This window comes from Emydura macquarii, unplaced genomic scaffold (genome assembly GCF_026122565.2).
Source record: "Emydura macquarii macquarii isolate MOO-44397 ecotype Brisbane River unplaced genomic scaffold, CSIRO-AGI_Emac_v2 contig_1230, whole genome shotgun sequence".
Taxonomy (NCBI): domain Eukaryota; kingdom Metazoa; phylum Chordata; order Testudines; family Chelidae; genus Emydura; species Emydura macquarii.
In genome coordinates, this window is record NW_027131367.1 from 19,160,651 (window position 1) to 19,182,754 (window position 22,104).

Consider the following 22,104-nt stretch of genomic DNA (forward strand, 5'->3'; position numbering starts at 1 on the left):
GCCTTAATATCAATGAGAATCAACCTGTTCTAACTTAGTAGCATCTTATACCCACTTTGCTCTGGTATAAATGACCACACAAGCCACAGGGCATCAGAGAATCACTGACTCTTTATATGATGGTATTCACATCAATATATAAATTTGCTGCTGGGTTCCATGTCTCGGTTTGCTTTAATGGAGGGTTAGCGTATTCTCCGAAAGTCAATACTCTAAGAGCCAGTTTATTGCACTATTCATTATTAATGATTATTACTATTATTGTTATGATCCGAGTCACAGTTACCTGCATAGTCATTTATACCAGTCCAATGGGTGTAAAACATTACCAGATTAGAACGGTAGCAACTTACGCTCGCTTTGCGGTGATGTAAATGACGACACATTGTGCAAGGGAGTGGAGAATTAGCTCCCGAACGTGTGTGTGTGTGTGTGTTTGTGTGCACGCGCATATGTACACATTTGTACGTTGTGTTCTACATGATACCCCTTTGTAGGGCATGTCCTAAGACACTCGTGAACAAACAGAGCAGCATTCAGCATGCTGGGTGAGCATCATTCTACCCCTCACGCAATCATCCGAATGAGCTCAAGTGGGGCTTTTAATGATATGATTAAAAAACAGAAACCAAAACCTGAACAGCTAGTTGCAGAGGAACTTTAATGCACTCTGGAGTGGAGAAGCAGAACACCTGAAATCTATTTTTCTAACTGCAGGCAGTTGATTTTTGCTTGCTGGCAGACATGTGGGATCCACATGGTAACACACGGAAGGGGGGTTTACTAGAGAAAATAACCCTATTGCCTTTAAGTGGGGGGCCCCCTGATGATGAACTACTCTGGAAAAACAAGGCTTCAGTGTTTGCTGGAGAGCCCCTTGCAATCCTAAGGGGGCTGCTATCTTCATTTGACCTTGACGACTCCTGGGCTGTCTCAGTAAAACCTACTTCCTGAGACTCATCGCTTGCCTTTCGTCCTGGCGTGTGGCCCCCGCTGCTGCCCATTCCCTGTCTGCATTCCCGAGATGTTCCTTGGGGCTCAGCTTTCCTCAGCTCATCTTGCTCAACGAGCATCTTGACCGTTGGAGACGTGAGGATGGTGTAGGCTGGCCATTGGCGGCAGCGGCGGATCAAATGGCTGGGGAGACCGATATTTGCTGAGAACAAACTCTGTTCTGCAACCCAAGAGATAAAGATAAGTTTAGAATGCAGCAAGTACAGCCAGTTAAGCCTACCCTACCCATGCCGCAGTCGCACCATGGCATGCAGAGGAGACAGATCTAGAATCTCCACTTGCATTGCAGCTCCCCAGAGAAGAGAGAATCCGAAGAAGAAAGAAACTCGCTGGAAAGAACTGAAGGCTTCATCAAACATGCCTAGAGAAATCAGACTTTTAGTTTCCTTTAGAGTGTTGCATTTAGAGCTTGTCATAAAACCGGCTCATTCTTGCCTGGCAGCAATTATTCATGTAAGAATTACACAGCCCACGAGCAGCTACAGAATTTCCTGTGTGCATGTAATTGCTTTTATCTTTACCAGCACTGCCTAGTAAATCACAACAATTATGTAATTAGCGATTAAATATTTACATGAGTAAAATATGCTCTTGCTGAACAAAGCAGTTTATTAAGGACGGAGAGCTGGAAAAAGGTCCCATGGACCCGGCCCGCCCGGGATATAACCACTGTGATGACGTGGTGGATGCTTCCACGCTAGAAATATTTAACACTAGATTTGGCCTGAGTATTGGAGAACAGACTGTCAGCAAGAACAGTGCAGCGAGCAGGGGGAGAGACTAGGTGACCCAGAATAATAGATCCTTTCCCCACTGCTTCATGATTGTATGATATTAATGGGAGCTGAATCTGGTCCCAAAAGAAAGCCGATAGGGAGTCTCTGGTTGTTTTCAAAAGGAGTGGGACTGTGTCCTCCAAGGGTGTCCTTGACAGGTGTGTTGCAGGGCCTAGAACTTGGGTTTGTTTTTTCATGGGCTTTTTGAACGACACTGGCAGACATTTATGGTTTGAAATAATGCAAAGTCGAGTCTTCGAACCACCCTGGGGGGAATGTCCCACAGAAGATCAGATCTTGTGGGATTCTGGTGCCATATAGGACACATTTTTAAAATGCTTGAAAACATTTACATGACAGAGGGCTATTCAGCTCTATTTGGGGGTAGGGTTATTTTCAGTGCCAGGAGGGCCCAGCTGCTCAGTCCTCATTTGACTTTGACTGTCTTCGAAAAGGGACGCAAGAAAAGGGGAGAGGATTGTTAAGCCATGGAGAAGAAAGAGCTTTCTAGTGGGGCGCTCTCCACCCCCACAAACAGCCCCTTTGAACTCGCAGGAAATTGGGAACCAAAATGAGCAGCCTCCGTGTTCTATGATAAATGCAACGACCTACTCCGCAAATCCAAAGCCCGTTGTGAGGACCGCCCCCCCACGAGTGGCCACCGGTGCCTTCCGGCTCCCTCCCGCCCAGATGAGGCACTGCAGGAGAATCACACTACGGAGGAGTCCTGGTGGAACATACTAAGAGCCAGTGGGCATATGATGAGATGAATCGATGCCATCAGGATTGCAACCACCTCACTGGTTCATTTAATCCCAGGTTCTTTTCATGTCCACCAAGCTTTTATTAGATTCCCCAGGGGCCAGTCATGAATACAAGAGGAGGTGTCCACAACACTTTTCTACTAAGACAGGGTCCACACTATGAAAGAGCTTGAGAATCCCTGCTGTACCTGTTCTGTGGCCATTTCAAAGACCTCAGAGAAACACAGTCTGCCAACAGTGACAGAGTCGGCAAAAGGATTTGCCCAACATTTCCTAAGGCAGGGAAGCAGAAAGACTTATAAACTACACCCAAAACTATGAAGCCGGGAAGTAACCGTTGCATGTGCCCTTGCAATGTAATGAAAGATTCTTCTTATTCTAATCAGGCGACTGAAATTAGTGTCAGGATTATCCCGGCTGGAATGGGATTGCTGACCAGGGTAGAGAGGACTGAAGGAAGGGAAAGGAGGCAGCGAGAAGTAGATTTCAAATAACAGTTTTTGTTATTTGAGTACAAGAGACATAAGAGCACATTCCAGACTGCGTGCGCGCAGCCTGAGACAGTATGTCACTGGGAGCTGCGGAGCGACGGAGACAAGCAGTCCAGAGGTTGCAGGAATAATTATACAGTACAACTGCTGCTAGATTCTCTGACATTCTTGGAGCTTGGAATGTACACAACGTGGGTAGGTGCAAAGCACCAAAAACAAACTGTTTTTTTTTCCCCTCTGGCCCAGTGCTATTCCACCAGCAAAGTGGGGAAAAGATAAGCTTGAGCAGATCATTGATTCCATTAATAATTAGGTATAGCAATGTTGCTTAGTGGTTAGAACAGATGACTGGGAGTCAGGACTCCTGGGTTCTGTTTCTGCCAATAACTTGCTAAGTGACCATGGGAAATTCACGTATCGTTTCTCAGAGTCCCTTTGTGTAAGGCACTGGTCAGATTGTTTTATTTTTATGAAAAATATCTACATTTTCAATTCTGATATTTGCGACTTGAAACTTTTCAGAATTTTTCATTTTATGAAAAACGTTTGATATTTCAACTTTTCGTTCCTTTTCCGAGCAGAAAGTCATTTAAAAATGTTGACATTTCCCATGAAAAGACAATTCCATTTTTTCCCCCATACAGCGCCAGTGATGAGAGTTTTGGCTTGGCACATAGCCAGAAAAACAACGCTAAGCAGCTCTGTTCAGCCTTCGTTTTGCAAACCAAAAGGGATCTGCTAGTCAGGAGCCAGGCTGCTAATCAGTGGCTGCATGTGATACATTTGCACCACAGAAAATGTGTTTAAACTGTGTGCGTGCAAATATAGCGTTGCACTGACAGCCCTGCAGACTGAGGTCCACTGTCTAACATCAGGATTGGCACCAAAGGCAACAACGATGATTCAGGGTTTGAAGACTCAAGGAATAAAGGCCTGATCCAAAAAGCTTTGGAGTCCTTCCACTGACTTTAATAGGCTTGGGATCAGGTCCTGAAAAAGAAATAACACTAAGTGAAAGCTAGGCACCCAGCCACCCAACAACACTGAGCTGTAAATTAAATACAGTAATAACAAAGGTCATGGAAAAGAACTCCGTGCATCTCACAGGCACATCCAAAACTTACAGTCTGTTCCCAGACCTCAGCCCCAACCAGCTCTGCTATGAAACAGCTGTGAGCTGCATTCCAGAGCATCTTGGAGAGAGAGATCCACAAACGGCCAACGCTATGTAGTGCCAAAGCAAATGAGAAGGTAACACTGTAGGTGTTGTAAAGAGACAGCTGACAGGCCCTTCTTTCAAAGAGCTCTGTGTGAGGATGAAGTAAGGAGAGCAGATTATTTTTAGTTTATATGGAGAGCCCCCCTGGAAAATGGTTTTGGCATCTGCACATCTTAGTTATATTTATATTGTTTTTAAAAGGAGTTAAAAATCTGAGCTGCACTAAACCAAAAACTGTATGCAGCCAAATGCTCTTCTGATGTTAAGGGGCTAGATAATTTTATGGTCATGTGTAAGAATTAGGAATAGGAGGATGTGTGCGTATACTCACGTTTAGGTCTCATGGAATTATTTTCAACACAGGAACGACACTGATGTTTGTATGATATTTATGTTGGCTGAGGTTGTTAAAAGAGCCTCTGGTCTTGAATGGCTAAAATACCTTTTTGGGGAATTGCATATGCTTTGGATAGGAATATAGACTTCACTCTGGGTGAAGAAAGAGCAAGGCATTAATGGTTTTGTGCACAGTTATGAAAGAATGTTATGCGATGCATGGTTAGGGTTGGTTTAGATTTTTGTAAGTATTGGGAATGTTTTGCTACCAAGCAAAGTTACGGTTATTTGGTATTGGTCAGCAGGGATCCTGGAAACCTGTTTGCCATGGAAAAACGCGGCATTTGCATTTTTACAGAGAATCTTTTAGTTTTTACTTTTTGTGAAAAAATAAAAACGTACTAACTACCGTGGAACCCTGTTTCTCTGCTCTACGTGGGATGGGGACCAGATCCTATAAGAAAGAATTCAGATAATCTGGAGAATGGGCAAAAAGCTTCAGTCCTGGGGGGCAGGGCTCAACCTGTCAGAATACTGCCTGGGAGGCTTTTGGTTTGTTTGGTTTTTTTAAGTCAGAGAATTTTGGTTTTATCATCATGGAAAACTAGGATCCCTGTTGGTCAGTGAGAACATTTCCATTTCTCTGTGTGTGTCTGTATTGCATGCTAAGGTGAAATGAATCTGAGATAAGGCCTCAGCATCTGCTTTCCAAACCAGCCTCTCTGCCCAGCACTCTAGCTGGGTTATGAATCAGAGTTATGTCATAGGTGATCCCAGGTGTTTTTCCTCTGACCTTCACCTGCCGTCCTCACAGCCCTGGCACCCATCAGAATGACTTGCAAGCTACATTGTAGGCCTGGACAGCAGGGAGAAAACCACCCACTTCTTAGAACAACACACACATTCCCGTCTGACACCTCCTGGCTTCCCTGACTTTGCCCCCGCACCCTCCCCCCCCATGCATTTCCACTGGGGACACCATATAAATGAACCAAGGTGCTAGCGAACGGATACATGGGACTGGGGCACAGTGGGGAGAGACCTGAGCACAGAAGGGCTGAGGGTGGAGTATGAGGGCTTATGCCACGAGCAGGGCTGGAAGTGATTGCACCTAAAGGGAAAAGTGAAGGAGGTTCTGAAGAGCCATCAGGTGATAACCTCTTAGACTGGGCTACCAGCCTGGGCTGGATTTGAACCCACAGAGAAAAGGCTCAGTGATCCACTACAGAGCGCCTGAGCCTTCTGGCGCTCCTACTGGGCGAGTGGCTGTGATCGGGGGCTGCCTTGGGGGTGCATCTTCTGATCCATCCCGCTGCTCGTGTAGGAGAAGAGGATTTTTTTTCCATGGCATCGACAGCAGTCCCCATCTGCCACTGACATTGGAAGGGGATTAATAAACCCAGCCAGGGATTTATCTGTAGCTGCCCGAGATGAAATGTTAGCTCCCGAACTCCCACAAGGGGTTGGGCAGCCTACCGGAGCTGCCTCCCTGTCTGATACTAGTGCTGGCTTTGCACTGGGAGGGAGCCCTCCAGGTACAGCCTGATGGGAATTTCACATTCCCTCCTCCCAGTGGTTTCTAGCGACACACCAGGCCCTGCCCAGCATGCCATACTCTGCTAATGCAAGCTGAGGCTGGTGCCGTGCCAGGGGAATCCCAGTGGCTGCTGCCAGGACATTAATTTGGGTCACCCCAGCATCCTCACTGAGCCTGTCTGCCCACGCAGCTGGGGCGTGCTGCCCAAAGGCTGGCTTTGGCCTGCGATCCACTGCACCACACAGCTGAAATGAGGCCCAGCTTCTCCTGTCCAGCCCTCAGAAGCATTTCATGCAGCTGCCTGGCAATCGGCGAGAATCAAACCTCTGAGAAGCCTGGCTGTTGGAATAAGCCACAGACACTGAGTTTGGCTGCTCCCACCCTGCTTATGTCTCCATTACCTTCCCACTCCCCTCTTTCTCCATGTCCCACCCTTCACTTTCCCTCCTCCAACCCCACCTTTCTTCCTCTGCTTCCAATTCACTTTCTTCACCACCAGTCCTTGCCACCCCCTCCCCTTGCTTACACCACGCAGATCCATTCAGGTGTCCTAAGCCCTCTGCTCGATAGGTCCCAATTCCCTCTCCTGGGTGACACCTGCAGTGTGGGAAGGTGAGATGTGGCTCTGTGAGTCTCTCTGCAGGTGTCTGGGCAATGCCTTTCATCAAATCTCACAGGTGAAGAGACATCCCCAAAAGCATTTCCTATATGACCCCAGGAAAGCCCCAGCTTTAAAGACAGCGGCTGAACCTGCTGAGACCATGAAATGAATATTAGCACAGGCAACAAGGCCTGTTAGCACTTGGTAGGAGTTTGGCTCCTAAGTCACTTAGGCCTAGCTGCTCAAAGGTATCTGGGTGTCTCACTCCCACTGGAGTCAACGGGAGTCAGATCTCTCAATACTTTTGGAGTTTCTGAGCTGTAGGCGTTTTGGAAAATGTTACCCTTTTGAAAATGCAAGCCCTAGAAATCAGATGCAGGAAGGTTCCAGAGAAGGCTTGGGAGAATATCGTCCCCCAATATTCAGACAGGCTGGGATTTCCGAGGCACTTGTTGCTGGCTTAACTCTGTGCTCACTGCAGTCAAACTTGCAGGAGGCAAAACCGTCACTGACTTCAGTGGAAGCAGAGTTAGGCGAAATGCTCTTCGACATGCTACCCGTAACAGAGGGATGACCCCGGATTTTTATTAGTATCCTGGCAAGCTCCCCCGCTCCTCCTATGCTGTATTTAAATCAAATCATTTAGGAAAATGACCTAAACTCTAAAAGCCAGGGCTCAGCAAAGGGCACCTCTGCTGCCGCACCCAGCCGGTCTGGCAGATGGAGGATGTCCAGGACTAACCTGTCAAAGAAGAATGTGGCATGGAAGGTTTGCACCTCGTTCGCAGTTGTATGGTGCATTGAACAGCTCCTGTGAATAATGGGGCCTGAGGACCATTGACTTTCAGGGCAGGTAGAAACTACTCAACTTCTTAACTGGGGGGTGAGGTCTGGGCTTGTAACAAAAATTCAACCGCTGAGCAACCTGAACCAATGGGCTTTAGTCAGAGCCTGGTCCCATCAGAGGCAATGGATGCTTTGTCCCTGACCTCAGAGGGAGCAGGATGCATGTGTGTGTATTTAGCAAGGACTCAGATTTTACACCCATAGCTCGTCTTCCTGGAAACACATCTCTTTAAGGGCGCTCAAGATCCTTTCTCTGGTTAGAAAAAAGTTTGCTTGAAGGGGTTTCTCTCCCACCGCCGCTAAGTCCATTTCGCTCAGCCACTCAAATCCCCATTTTCTGATCTTTATTCTAGAGATAAGCCAGAGTTTGAATGCACGTCGGGGGATCTGCCTCAACTTCCCCAGTGCTCAAGGGCACTTGGGTCTGGGCTTTTAATTTGCAACGCTCTCTGCTTTGTTCCAACAAAAAGAAACACACACAACTCTTCCTGGTGCTGCACGGTGCCCAAGGGGAGTGCACCACTGGGAGGGAAGGACCATTGCCAGCAGATCAAGGGAAGTGATTATTCCCCTCTATTCGGCACTGGTGAAGGCGCATTTGGAGCATTGTGTCCAGTTTTGGGCCCTCCACTACAAAAAGGATGTGGACAAGTTGAGAGAGTCCAGCGGAGGGCAACAAAAATGATTAGGGGGCTGGAGCACAAGACTTATGAGGAAAGGCTGAGGGAACTAGGCTTGTTTAGTCTGCAGAAGAGAAGAGTGAGGGGGGATTTGATAGCAGCCTTTAACTACCTGAAAGGGGGTTCCAGGGAGTATGGAGTTAGGCTGTTCTCAATGGTAGTAGATGACAGAACTAGGAGCAACGATCTCAAGTTGCAGGGGGGAGGTCTAGGTTGGACATTAGGAAAAAGGTTTTCACTAGGAGGGTGGTGAAGCACTGGAATGGGTTACCTAGAGAGGTGGTGGAATCTCCATCTTTAGAGGCTTTTAAGCTGCGGCTTGACCAAGCCCTGGCTGGAATGATTTAGCTGAGGTTAGTCCTGCTTTGAGCAGGGGGTCGGACTAGATGGCCTCCTGAAGTCTCTTCCAACTCTAATATTCTATGATTCTATGACCTGTGCTCTCCTCCTCTGCACTGAGCATTGCTGGCCAGGACAGAGGGGCACACGGCTCAGGCTCTTCCACACCCCTGTGGGATGGCTTGTGTCACAGAGGGTGGTAGCAGAGAGCAGCCTCTGAGCTCAGTGGAGTGCAGGGATTTACACACTCACACAAGGGCTTGCCACAGTTTGACCCTGAGTGTGCAACACGCACACAGATATAGCAGAGGACCTTGGTTAGAAGCATCCCTACTTCTGCAGTCTTATCCAATGCAGATTCAAATTCAGAACCTTTTGAGGTCTGCCTGTCATTTGTCTATTCCTAGACAGTCGCTGGCACATGCCAGATTGGATTTTTGGATAAAGCGTTACTAGGTTTGTAATTATTAGGCCAGTTTCACTGGTAAGCTCCGGTTGTTTTGCACTGTTTTGGTGATGCAAAACAAGCGTCCAGTCTAATCCACTACCACACAAGGTTTAGAGTGGTTGTGTGTCACCAAAGCAGCCAGCATGTTCCGGTGAATCTGGTGCATTGTTACCATCGCCACAAAGATCCTCATCAAACCAAAGGCTCCATATGAGCCAGCAAGAAGACAGGCTCTTTAGGAAGTTTAAAATCAAAGACAATAAAAGAGAGAAGAGATATTCCCACACCTTGGAATGGAGATGGAGACTGAGCAGTGGATTTCAAGTCACTTCCAGAATTCAGGAGTGCTCCGATTCAAGGCATGAGATTCAGACCTCACTCTGATTTTGACACAAAAAGGAAAACAATGGAAGAGCCCTGTAAAACCTGCAACTTTTGCAGGCAAACAGGGAGACCCTTTCCATGGACAGCTGTAGAAGTCTGCCAGCATCACAGGTGGAGAAATGTCTCTCGGTGGATATAGTTTTTTCACTCCTAAAATGGTGCTGTTTCCATCCCACATCAAAAAAAAAAATTGCTAATTTTTGTCTGATGCTGAAATTTCACTGAAAAAAATCTACCATAATTTCTGATCTTTCGCATCATGATGCTTAAAAGTACAGCACTTGGCTGCCTGTTCATAAGCTGCTTTTCATGTTGCGGTCCCTGCAGCCAGAAATACCCTGTTATGTACCATGTCAGTGTTGCTGATTTATTTTACAAGCTGCTTTAGGAGACCATTGGACAGAAATAAAGCCCCAGAAACAAAACTCTGCAGTTAAAAAAATCCTGGTCAATAAGCATTTCCCCTGTAATCTAAAATCTGCACCGCTGGCAGCAGGAACCAGCAGAGTCACACCCATTGTTTCTTTTTCGGTTGTTTTTTTTCAGGACATGTTGAGATAGTCAATGCAATCAAAGTGATCAGAAACAATTTCCCAAAAGAAAGAGGATTTTGCTTTTTATGAAAGAAAGACATTTAAATCAGAAAGCTACCTGATGCAGCATGCAGGAAAGTAAGTTATAATTCTAAGAGGAGTTCCTGGCAATGGGACAATTTTCACACTCTTATATTTAGAGAGAACTTGTAGGAAAAATAGCAAAGCTGTCAGTTATAAATCAGGCTGTTCTGACAGTGCCCAGAACACATAGTAAAAGCAAATGAGGGGGAAATGAAATTACATGTTGCAGAGGAGAACTTTGCAGACTAATAAGCTTTTGTTTAAAAAAAATCTTGGAATAATTAACTCTCTCTTTGTTTTAGAGTTTCTTTTGCTGCGCCCCTCTGAGGGATTGCTGCCTCCCAAAGCTGATCTCTTATTTATTTTACTTATCACCATATGGTTTCCATATTCATTTGGTTTGGGTCTGCTCAGATCTTCAGAGACTGGGGCAGAGGAGGGAGAAATACTTCAGTTTTGCTTTGGAATCAGGAATCAGCGTAATGCAAAACATTTGCTTTTTGAGTGGCTTTAATGGACTGCACTAGATACAAACGCTTGCATTGCAAAAGTGCACAGATACAGGGCCTGATCTAAAGGCAGTGAGAGGAATCTCACTGACTGCAGTGGGCTTTGGATTTGGGCCAGGATGTCTTTCACTGACATTGTATTTTAAATCCAATTGAAATCTGTAATTTTGTGAATTAATCCAGATAGCGTGCTCACAAATACCGACACGTGGTAGGAAGGCTCTTCTTGCAATCTTTCCAGTGCTGGAACACTCACAAAGTCTGATTTCCCCAGGTAACTGCCAGGTCCAAACAGCTCAGATAAGCACCCAACCCGCACCAGAACAGGTTCAGGGGCCTGATCCAAACCCCAGTGAAACCAAGGGAAAGACTCTCATCAACTTCATCAGTTTCTTTGAATCAGCTCCTAGGCAGAAAGTTGTTGTCGTATCAACTATTGTAGGGAAGGAGAAATCGCTGATGACTCGTGGCAAATATCTGTCAAATCACAAATGAGATCAAACTTTGTGACACCTGTGGTTTTATTCCCCTTCTTTCACTTCACCTCTCCTTCTCCAACCACATTGCCCTCTTCAGGGATCCTGGAAGCATCCCTTATTTTCTTCAGTGTGTCCTAGGAGTGAGAAATTGGATGGACGCTGTGCAGCAGAATCGTCAAAAAAGGCAAGAAAACCTGTGATTTGGTGGTGGAAGAAGGAAAACCCTAAATGTCAATGCTTTCAGTCATGGAGAAAATAACCATCCTACCCCCTCTCTGTGGGAGAAGTGCAGCTACCTTGGTGATGATGGATAGATTAGATTTTACTGAGGATATAATGGACCCATTTCTTCCATCTATATATGAGATTATATTTATTGGGTCTTAGTTTTTACATCAATTTTTTTAGCTGCTTATTTTTCTCTTTCAGGATTCTCCCCCCAAATTATATGAAATTCTGAGAACAAGGTGTTGCATTGTCTGCCTCTAATTCAGCAGTGTACAAAGGGATGCCAGTAATATTTTGCAGGAGATGAAGCCAATTTGAAATCTTAACAAGCAATGCCCCATGCATCTGATCCTGGTCCTACTGAAGTCAATGCTGGTTTGCTATTGACTTCAATGGGATACGGCTTTGACCCTCAGTACCAACCCAGATATAGCAGCGACTGTTAAAAGAATTGCTGGAAACTGAATAAAGCTGACGAAGGGATAAGAGAAACAAATGCCCCTTTATTCATTTATATAATTTTAGTGCTTGAAATGCTCCACAAACTGCTTCACAATCAAGCTGCTGCCCATGAGTGTGAATTGGGAAGAGGTGTTACAAGAGGAGAAAGTGATCACCACACAATCCTGTAGGGGGTAGATGAGAGATGAGCTAGAAGAGGAGAAGCTGTGCCCTGGGATCCTAGCGAGGAAGAAAATGCTGACTGGCCAAGCTGAACCTGGGATCTGAATTCACAGTGAGAAAGAATATAGGAAGAGAACAGCCTGGCAAATAAAAGCCTGAATAGAATAGAATAGAATAGAATAGAATGGAATGGAAGTCCTACCACAACTATGCCTCTTTAGTTCTAGCAACTTGAGTGAGCAAGACCAACTAGATAATCTGATGGTGGTTTCTGGCCTTAAACTCTATGAAATTATCTAATATCAAAGCAAAATATCCCACATCCGAGCACGATTAGGTTTGCAGAATTAACACTGGAAAACATCAAGACGTGAAAGTTAAGGTTCTGATAGCAACAGCAATGTGGATGCATTGCATCCACTGTGTTTGATGGGACAGATTTTACAATAGACCCATTCATATATTAAGATACACATTTAAAGAGCATAAGGAACGTGAAAATCGCAGGTGTGCGCAATGCACCCGGATGAACAGCTGCCACGAAACCTTGATTTTGCATTTCATGACATGCATTATTTTTGCTTTGCAGCCATGCCACTGTATTAAGTTGGGGAAGGGGGAGGGGTTAATTTCTTTGCTTTAAAAGAAAAAAAGAGACACAAGAAATGGGGGCCGAGATCCTGCATGGAATATTTCAGAAAGTTCTGAGCAGGTATAAACAGGAGCTACAATTGAAGGGGCAGACTGGCAGCTGGTGCAAATCAGGGGAACTCCATTGACTTCCTATCCTGGACTGAAACCAGCGGAAGATCTGCCCCACCCAGTTTTGTCTAGCACCCACCCTAAAGTTGCCATCAGATGCCCACTGACTGGCACAAAGATACTTGACATCATCATCAGCTGGCATCATTTAGAGTAGCTCCCTTGACTTCACTATAGTTGTGTTGCTTCAGACCAGCTGCATATAAAATGAGCGTCAGTCCCTTGAATCAAGAAACAGGTCGTGACAGCAGTTCATGTCCTTCCACAGTGAGCCTCTCTCTCACTCTTCTCTTTTTGCTACTAAGCCTTTCTTGTTCCCTGGCTGGACCTGTATCTTTCCATCTGAAAAAAGTAGGGCAAAATCCTGGCCACATTGAAGTCAATGGGGGTTTTTCCAGTGATTCCCACAGAGCCAGGATTTCACCCCGATGAAAAACAGGATGAAATAACCCCAAAGGGATTGCCCCAAAGCCCACTGGGGTCAACAGCATCCCTTCCACTGATTGAGTGGGCTTCGGTGCAGACACTATCGCAGATCACAGACTTCTCCTGACCAGCCCGTCCTACAGCATGGGCTCTTCCAGCAACAGCTTTCCCATCCCCACTGTTGATGAGCCAGTGGAGTGCCGTCTAGGACCGAGCAAAGAGAAAAACACTGGGGTGTGGCCGGGAGTGGCCAGAAACACAGGGGAAAGAGCTTGTTTATCTGAAAACGCAAGGAGACAAATAGTTGACATTAAGATTGCAGGCAGGCTGTGGGATTGCATTATTTCTTTCAGTTCTCACACAAAGGGGTCTTTTTTCTCACACTGTAAAAGAGATGCAAAATAACAGCCACAAACAGAAACCATATTGATGGCCAGTGAGACAGCGAAGGGCCTGTGGAATTTCTGTGGATTTTTTCGCTCCCGGAGACACAATGGCCTGTGCTCCAAAGCGACAGACAAAGTAGGATGCAAAGGCCAAGATGTTCACATGTCACCCTACATCTGCCTCTTTTAGCTGCCTTCCCTTCCCTCATCGCCGCCCCCACCAACCTGGCAAAGCCATTATTGCTCCAAAGCCCTGATCTTCTTCTGGAACTCTGGCAAGATCAGCCGACAGCAGACTTGGGAATCTAGACTTGTTTCATGCAGTGGAGCGTGGGTGCTGAGCACTAACCCCATGGCTAATGTAAACCCTCAGCAGGGAAGAGAATGAATGCACTGGAGATAGTTCTTTAGGAGCCAGTCATGCTCCTGACCTTGGAAGATGTGTGTGGGCAGAGCCCCATTCTCCAGGATCCCTTGCATGGCAGTGCACAGGGCTGAGCAGGGGTGGACAAAGGACCCAGTGGTTTATGGAATCTCCAGTTGTCCCAGCCACCGTCTGTTCTAATGTACCATCTAGTGTAAACCATACCCTAGAACATGGAAGCTGGCTGGTAACATTTTCCAAAGTAACTAAGTGATTTGGGAGCTTAAATGGAACTAGATGTTTAGGAACCCAAGTCTCACTGACAGGCAATGGGAGGGGACTTAAGCTCCTCAGTCCCGGAGGCTCTTTTGAAGTCTTACCCTTCAATGTTTTGTCATGTTGCATCTAATGTGGTCTAGTGGTTTGAGAACTGGACTGGAAGCCAGGCATTCCTGCTTTCTCAGCACCTCTCGGATTCATTTGCTGACCTTTGCCAAGTCCCATGCACACTCTGCCTCACATTACCTTATAAAAAAGGGCCTTTTTTCCCCCTCATTCCTGTTGCATGTTGATGTATGCTTTCTATCTCCATTCTATTCTATTACATATCGAACACCTCTCCTATTAGCTCATGCTCGTTAGAGTGCGTCTAAGCAATCCATCTGTTCTTCCTTTTGTTCAATCGCTCCTCTGGAAGTGCAAAACAGTACACAAGAGCAGTGGTTCTCAACTGGGGGTACACATACCCCTGGGGGTGTGCAGAGATCTTCCAGGGATACAATCAACTCTAGATATTTGCCTAGTTTTACAACAGGCTACACAAACAGTTAGTGAAGTCAGTACAATCTAAAATTTCATACACACAGTGACTTGTTTATATTGCTCTGTATACGACACACCGAAATGTCAGGATAATATTGATATTCCAATTATTTATTTTAAAATGATATGGTAAAAATGAGAAAGTCGGCCATTTTTCAGTAGTAGTGTGCTGTGACGCTTGTGTCTTTTTAGGTCTGATTTTGTAAGCCAGTGGTTTTTAAGTGACTGAAACTGGGGGGTATGCACGACAAATCCAAGCGCTGGAAAGGACACAGCAGTCTGGAAAGGGTGAGCGTATCCCCACTGCAGGTTTTTCTCTCTAGTAAATGTACAACCATCCATTGCCTGTGACCCTGACGCAGAGAGGACAAAGCCCAAGGGTATCCCAGTGGCTTAGGGCCAGCCCCCTTAAAACGGAGCTGTGTGTGGCGGCCCTGTCCCTGGTGATAAATAACCACCACACGGTTTCCTGCTGCCAGCTCTCTCTGACAGTAAATGTACAACCATAGACCCATCTGGCTGGGCTCAGGCCAGCCTGCGCTGCACGCAGGAACCAGCCCCTGCTCAAAGGGAAGGTGGTCCCTGGATCCAGGGCTGAAGGGCTGAGGCTGGAGAGGACAAATGGGCCAGGCTGATAAGGGTGCAGGGAGATCTGTGCACTGGAGCGGTTCCTGGCTGAGTTCCTGTCCCTCCCCGCCCGGGCTGTAACATAGCAGTGGGGGGCTAATCCTAAGGCCTCTCAGAGATTGTGAAGTTTGGGCAGCACCATCTCCTGGCAGTTCTGGGGGTTAGCTCTGCCAGTCGGCCCCCCTCGACTCTGTCTCACCCTCTGGCCCCTCTCTCTAGGGACCGCAGTCACTGGCCAGGTCACTACCAGGAGCGGCACTGCCCTGATGGTGCCACGTCCCAGTGGACAGATCAGCTGTCCAAGGACCCTCAGTCTGTGTTTTCCCTGTGTTGCTCCTTCCCCGGACTCCTTCCTGCAGCTTCTGGTTCCTCCAAATTCCTTCCTCCCAAGGAGCAGCTACAGGCCTCTGAGCCCTGTCTCCTCAAACACACCTCCCTTCTCACAGGGAGTGACTACAGACTGCTTCCCTCCCTGCCAGCTTCCTGGCTTTATAAACCCTGCCCAGCTCCTCCCCCAGCTGGACTTCATCAGCCAACTAGGCCTCAGCCCTCCCCGGCTTTCCTCCAGGTGCGGTCTACAGATTACTTGGCCTAATGGACCCTTCAGGCCTTGTGTGGGGTGGAGACCCCAACACAGAGATCCAGTGCACGTTCACCAGTTTGGCTCTGTCTATACCGGCAATCAAACCACTGTCAGTCCCGCTGGGGAAGAATCAGGGGGACACACTGGTGTCGGCTGTTGTCCACAGTGGTCATTGCTTTCATGCAAGCAGAGCCACTTATCAGAAAGCCATGAGCAACTGCAAAAAGAGCAAAAGCATCACCAGCAGGACAGGTTGGGGTGTTTGTACAATAGGCCATTTAGACTCTTCCGTTGTTTCCATGCTGGGCACACACTGAAAATAAACACACTGAAAATAAACAGACCATTCTTAGAGCAAGGGTCCTAGAGCCAGTGAGATGTTGTAATTCTGTTTTAGCATGCTAGAAATGGGGACTACAGATGCCAAGGACAATGAAATGCATTGTATTTGTAGCTGAATGAATCACATAACGCTGGAGTGATTGGCAAGTGGCAACACGATGACCTGACATTTCACTTTCTAGGTTAAGCCTCGTAGAAGGCGGAAGGAATTAGCAGACTAATGCTCTCCAGACTAGCTGTGATGCTGCGTCTCTGTAAAACACAAGATAATACCTAGCACTTCTACAGCACCTTCCATCCAAGGGCCTGGAAGCAATTTACAGATACTAATTAAGCCAGTCACAGACCCACATGGATTTTCTAATTCTCATTTTTACAGATGGGCAAACTGAGTCACAGAAGTAAGTCACAGGGTAAAGTGACTAGCCCAAGATCAAACAAGGAGTCACTGTCAGAGCTGGGAGGGGAACTGGGGTTTCCTAGAATCATAGAAATGAAGGGCTGAGAGAGAGCCTGAGGGGCCATCTAGTCCATTCCCATGCATTGAGGCAGGACCAAGAAAACTCAGACCCGAGATACCTAGTCTAATCCTAGATTCTGACCACCAGGCCATGCTGTCTCTTGGGTACTTGAGGGGTGTACCCCAAACAAGAACTATGAAAAGCTAACAGCAGAGTATGTCGGAAGAAGACAGTCCAAGCAGCACAATGGAGGGAAATGATCACCTGAGAGGTGGAAAGCTCTTTCTTTCCTCAGATCAAGGCGCCCCAGAGCTCAGGAAAAGTCTTTCTTGGCTTTTGACTGTTGGCACTTTACTGCAGTTTATATGCCTAGAGGGTGTTCTGCTGCGTTACAGAGCCACTAACCTCCCCATCCATCAGGCAGTGAGACCATGAAAAATAAGCGACTGCAGAATTTCCAATCAATCTGAAAGAGGAAGTGCTGCTTCAGCCTGAACAATGGGTGCTTTGTGAGGCTGGGGAACAAGCAGGGAAAACACAACAAGGCATTAAAAATTACATGCTAGGCGAGCATGATGGTTGAAAAAGCTCAGCCTGTTCATCTCTCATTTCCCTGAGGCCCCGGCTAGAAATTCTGGCATTGCCACTTCAGATCGGAGCTCAATTTGAAGAAGTTGGGCTCTAAAGCTCTGAGAAAACTCTCATACTGGCTGGACGTGGTTCTTCTCCAAATTCCCAGTTTGATTATCTTTAATAAATCCCAGATTTTCAAGCCTCTGTAATATCGCTCTGATTCAGACTGTGATTAACCCTGTTCGTTCCGAAATGAACAGCCAATGTCTCTCATATCTTTTCATAGATCTACTTTGGTGGTGAAGGCAAACTTGTGAGATCATGGGTCCGATTCTCTGTGGCCTGGCATTTCAGGTACCTCTTGCAAATCTCCCACATCTTATGGGTAAGTCTTGGTTTAAGCCTCAATTATGGAAAAGCTTAAGTAGACATAACTTAATCTACATGAGTATTCTCACTGAAGTCACAGGCAAAAAGACGTACATGCTTAAGTCTTTGCAAGATTGGGGACGTAATGGCATTCCTGTCCAGGCACCAATGCCTCTGCAACCAGCCTGTCTTCTTCCCGCCAACGTACTGTGACACTCAGAGAAGGCGCATTCTTGTGGTAGGCTTGAAGGAAACCCGACTGTAAACATCATTCTTTGGTGCCTCCAGGACCCCTTAGGGATTGTGCTTTCTTATGATGTCTCAGACGAAATACCACAGGAATGCCACAGCAGGCCCAGTGCCTTGACTTGCACATTTGTGGGTTCTGTACCAGCTATGGTGGCACTGCCATTATCAACAATTGGTAAACTTGGCAGCCAAGTATTTATGGAGTAGAAAAAGCCACAAGAGGTCCATTCATCATGACCACAGCCATGACGATGACGTCTCATGCCCTTTTATCCACAACCTCCTAAATGCCAGGGGCTCCTCAAAAAGCTGCACAACCATGTTCACAAGAGTTTGCTCAACATTTTCCACAAAATTTCATTTCCCCAGTCCCCAGCCTCAAATTTTGCCTTTTGATGAAAATGGCAGTTGTGGCTGTTAGAAGTTACCAAATCATTGTAAGCCCTTTGGGTCAGGGATCATCATCTTTTTATGACATGTTTGTACAGCACCTAGCACAGTCGGGCACAGATCTCTGACTGGGCCTTAGGTGCTACCGCAACCAAATCACGAACACAAAGCAAAATAAAATAATCCCTGTTCCTTTTTGTTGTGAACGTAATTTTGCTCAGAAGTCAGCCCATTTGTCCTTGAAGTTAAGTCCATTTTTCATTGAAAATGTTTTCATTTTAATACAGTGTTTTCTACCCCTTGCAAAATAAAGAATCTTTAAAGTAAGTGCCAGGAGAATCGGGCCCACAAAGGCCAGGCTGAGAACTGAGTTTTTCCTGGTTAAATATAGGGGTGTGTTTTATCCTCACTGAAGCTCCTGCTCGTACATGGGAATGAATGCTATCGGCAAACCTCAAACAGATGGCTGTGCAATTCTAAGAGGCTGCAGCCGTGACACAAGCAAGATCGAAGGAGAGCCTAACTGTGAACATAGTGAGAGACATTCCTTACTTCCAACGAGCTCACATTCTCATGGACAAGTCAGACAGGAAGTAGTATGATGCCCATTGTACAGACCGGTAACTAAAGCACAGACAGTAAAGGCCTCTTAGGAGGACCTAAGGTCACATCTGAAGCCTGTAGCAGAGCCAGCAATTGAGCCCAGCTTTCCCCAGTCTTAGTCCAGAGATTTAAGCACTGGAATATCCAAACAGGGCTGTGTAAACCATCAGCTTAGCAGTGTGGGTTTCCTCCACTTTTGGCACCATACGTTTGTTTCAGTTCTACTGGTGTCAGCTGTTCCCTAGTGCTCAGTGACAGCAGAATGTGAACAGAAAGTCCAACCACTGAGGTCCCCACCTACCACAACACATAGATGGGTGCTTGGGCATATTCTGTATGGAAATGATCCTACTGTAATGCCCGGTACTAGGAATGAGGGTAAACCCCAAGGAAGGAGCAGAATTGTTTCAGGAATAATCAACAATCTTGTGAAACTTTGGAAGAAATGAGGCCAAGAAAATTTGGGCTGAATATCATGAAGAACCTGAATGAGGTTGTGGAATACCCTCCCAGGGAAATCCCTTGGCTAAGGTCTTTTAACAAGGCTGGATAATTACCTAAGAATTTTCCGTTTTGATGTCTACAGGCTATGTCATCCCCCCCTTCTCCACAAGGGAGACAAGTGCAGCTTTGGTTCTCCTTCCCATGAGTTCAGAAAAGCACATTCATGGGAACTTTTTATTTCAGGCTGGAGGATACAGAAAGAGGAAGGGCTGTGGGCTGGGTGGGTGCCCAGAGTTGTTTTTGTTGTTATTTATTGTTTGTTTATTTGTTTATTTATAGCATCTAGGAGTACAATTGGTTGGGATTTTTCCAACAAAGTATTTTTTTTTCCACTGGAAAACGCCGATTCTTTAAAAGTGAAACTTCCTAGGAAAGACTCAGCTTTGAAAAATGTCCCAATTTGGGGGGAAAAATGAGAAGAAGGTTTTAAATTCTCAGAACGTCCCATCCCCATATTTTAAAAATGAAAAATTTCATTTTTCCACTTAGATGATTTTTCTTTGTTACATTTTAGTTAATTTATGCTAACAAACACCAAAAAAACCCAAACATTTTTTTTTTTAAAGTTGCAGGTGAAATGAAATGTTTCGGTGGACTCAATCCAAATTCTTTTTCGGATGATCGGTTTGTGAAAATTTGCTTTTGACATTTTGCCCTGTTTCAAGACAGGGAAAACTTTCAAACATCTAAGAAATTCTCCTAAAATGGGAGAACCACTTCCCGAGCTGCTCTACCTGGGAGCCCAGTCGTGAACCAGGACCCGACTGCACAAGGTGCTGTACAAACACAGAACGAAAAGACAGGCCCCGCCCCAAGGGGCTAAAAATCTGAGTACTAAGCACAGTCTGCAGCACTGTCCCTTCCCCACAGCCACCTGAGACCCTCAACAGCTCACCTCACTTGCCAGCCTTCCCTTCTCCATGGTGCAGCGCCTTCCCCAATATAAAGGAATCAGGAGCAGAGGTCACTGGGAGTGTCTCTCCAGGAGCCATACTGCCAGGAAGCTGGGCCGGGGGGTGAGGAAAGCAGGAGGAACAAGTGCAGAAGCACATCCAGATGGCCCTATGCTTTCGTGGATCCCCTGGAAGCAGCGAGTTTCTGCTGAGGTGAGGGAGTAGGCCCGTGTGTTTCTATGGAAGCCCTGACACTGCTCTAGGCAGCTGCTAGTGATTGTGTAACCAACAAGGCATGGGCTAGAAGGCTGGTGGTTAGAACGCGCTGCAATCATCATGCCAGTGTCTCGCTTGTGCTAAGGATCGTACTTATTATCAGATGAGATCATGAAAGTGAAGGAAAAGACAAAACCAAGCTGGCAGGGCAGGCTGGGAGGGAGAATGGCTGAAGTGTTAGTCAGAAAGAGTCAAAAGTTCACTCCATTCCCACAGCCCAAAAGCTTCATAAATGCCGAGCTCAGGTTGAGAAGTACGAAAGAGGAAGGAAATTCTGAGCGAGGGTTTCTCCATCACAATCTGCTCCTGGCTGGTCAGCATGAGTCTTGTGGGTGATGGAAGCCCCATAACTCGAGAGATTTAAAGGCTAACTAGACCAAGTTAGAACCGAGCAAATCTTGGCTCATCCCCTGACTGGAACATGGACCTCAGCCTGTGGTTTGGTTAACTCCTCTCCTTTACCTTTTGGTGCTGGGATCCTATCAATTGCTCTAACCGAAGCATTTTGCCAGGGCTTTTTTGGCCCTTTTGATATTTCCAGCAATATACGCACAGAGTCAGATTCTTATCATAAATTAAGATACTCCAGATTTACACCCGTGTAAATGAGTCAGAGTCCATCCCAATGGGCTTGGGAAAGACAAATATCCCAGGTTCTAAGACTTCTGCATTCTGGAGCCTGAGCGCAAGACTGATGCTGGGGTTGAGGGCCATGGAAAATCCCCCAAAGACCTCACTCCTATTAAAGGGAGAACATAGGAACCTGCTCCAAAAAGACTCTTGAAGGCTTTATAAGATTCCCCTGAAAATGTAGCTACAAAGGCTGGGAGAAGATGCACAGTAATAAAAGAAGTCACCTGAAGTAGATCCTTGCAACCTGGCCCATACCCAATGGGACCCAACTACAGACATCAGGCTCAGGTCAAGTCATGTCTGATCACCTCCTCCCGCCAGATGGTCAGCGGGGCGGCAGCCCTGTGCCCCGCTGCTCCAGCCATCACCACCTCGCTGCACTACGTGAGCTGCGGAGTGAGTTTGCCAACGAGTCACGGCGTCTCTCACTCCGCAGCATACCCAGCATGGCGCGGTGGCGGCGGCCAGCAGGAGTGGGGCACGCAGCTGCCATTGCGCCGACCCCATGAGCCGGAGGTGGATCACAGGCACGGGCGGCAAAAAGCCCCCATCAGGCTGAGCCCCCAGGATGATGTGATGGCTCCACAAATCAGGAATACTGCATCTGAAGGAGGATACTGAGAGCCACTGGGGCGGGAGGGAGCCAGGCCGGGGATAACAGCGACCATGAGAGGTGTGCATCCCCCAGCTCTCCTGAAGGCACTTTCCTAGCCTTTGCTGCAATTCTTCCTCCTCTAGGAATAGCAACCATGGCAATGCCACAATCTTCATCTCCGGCTGCAGGCTGCGTGTCAAAGCCACACAGCACCTGCCATAGGAATCTCCCCACATTGCCGTGATCGTGACGCCGGCCCACTTCTGCGTGTTAGAAACGTATTGGTCTGACATGCTTTCTCCCAAATCCAATACGGAGTAGGGCCCAGCTCTAAATCCCCCGGTGGGTCTTGCT

General features: G+C 46.8%; 1 protein-coding gene across 3 annotated transcripts in view; it reads right to left on the reverse strand.

Annotated features, from left to right (window-relative positions):
• Positions 1–602: 602 nt before the first annotated feature.
• CDRT4 (CMT1A duplicated region transcript 4) overlaps positions 603–22,104 on the reverse strand; it is a 90,893-nt gene continuing 69,391 nt past the window's right edge. Inside the window, exon 2 of one of the 3 annotated variants that reach the window (XM_067547863.1) lies at positions 603–1,174. In XM_067547863.1, the coding sequence (XP_067403964.1) occupies positions 708–1,174 (467 nt within the window). In that variant the 3' untranslated portion in view covers positions 603–707. Of the gene's footprint in view, positions 1,175–21,759; positions 22,103–22,104 lie in introns of those variants that run through there. The other 2 variants (XR_010919660.1, XR_010919659.1) reach the window with 2 other exon arrangements.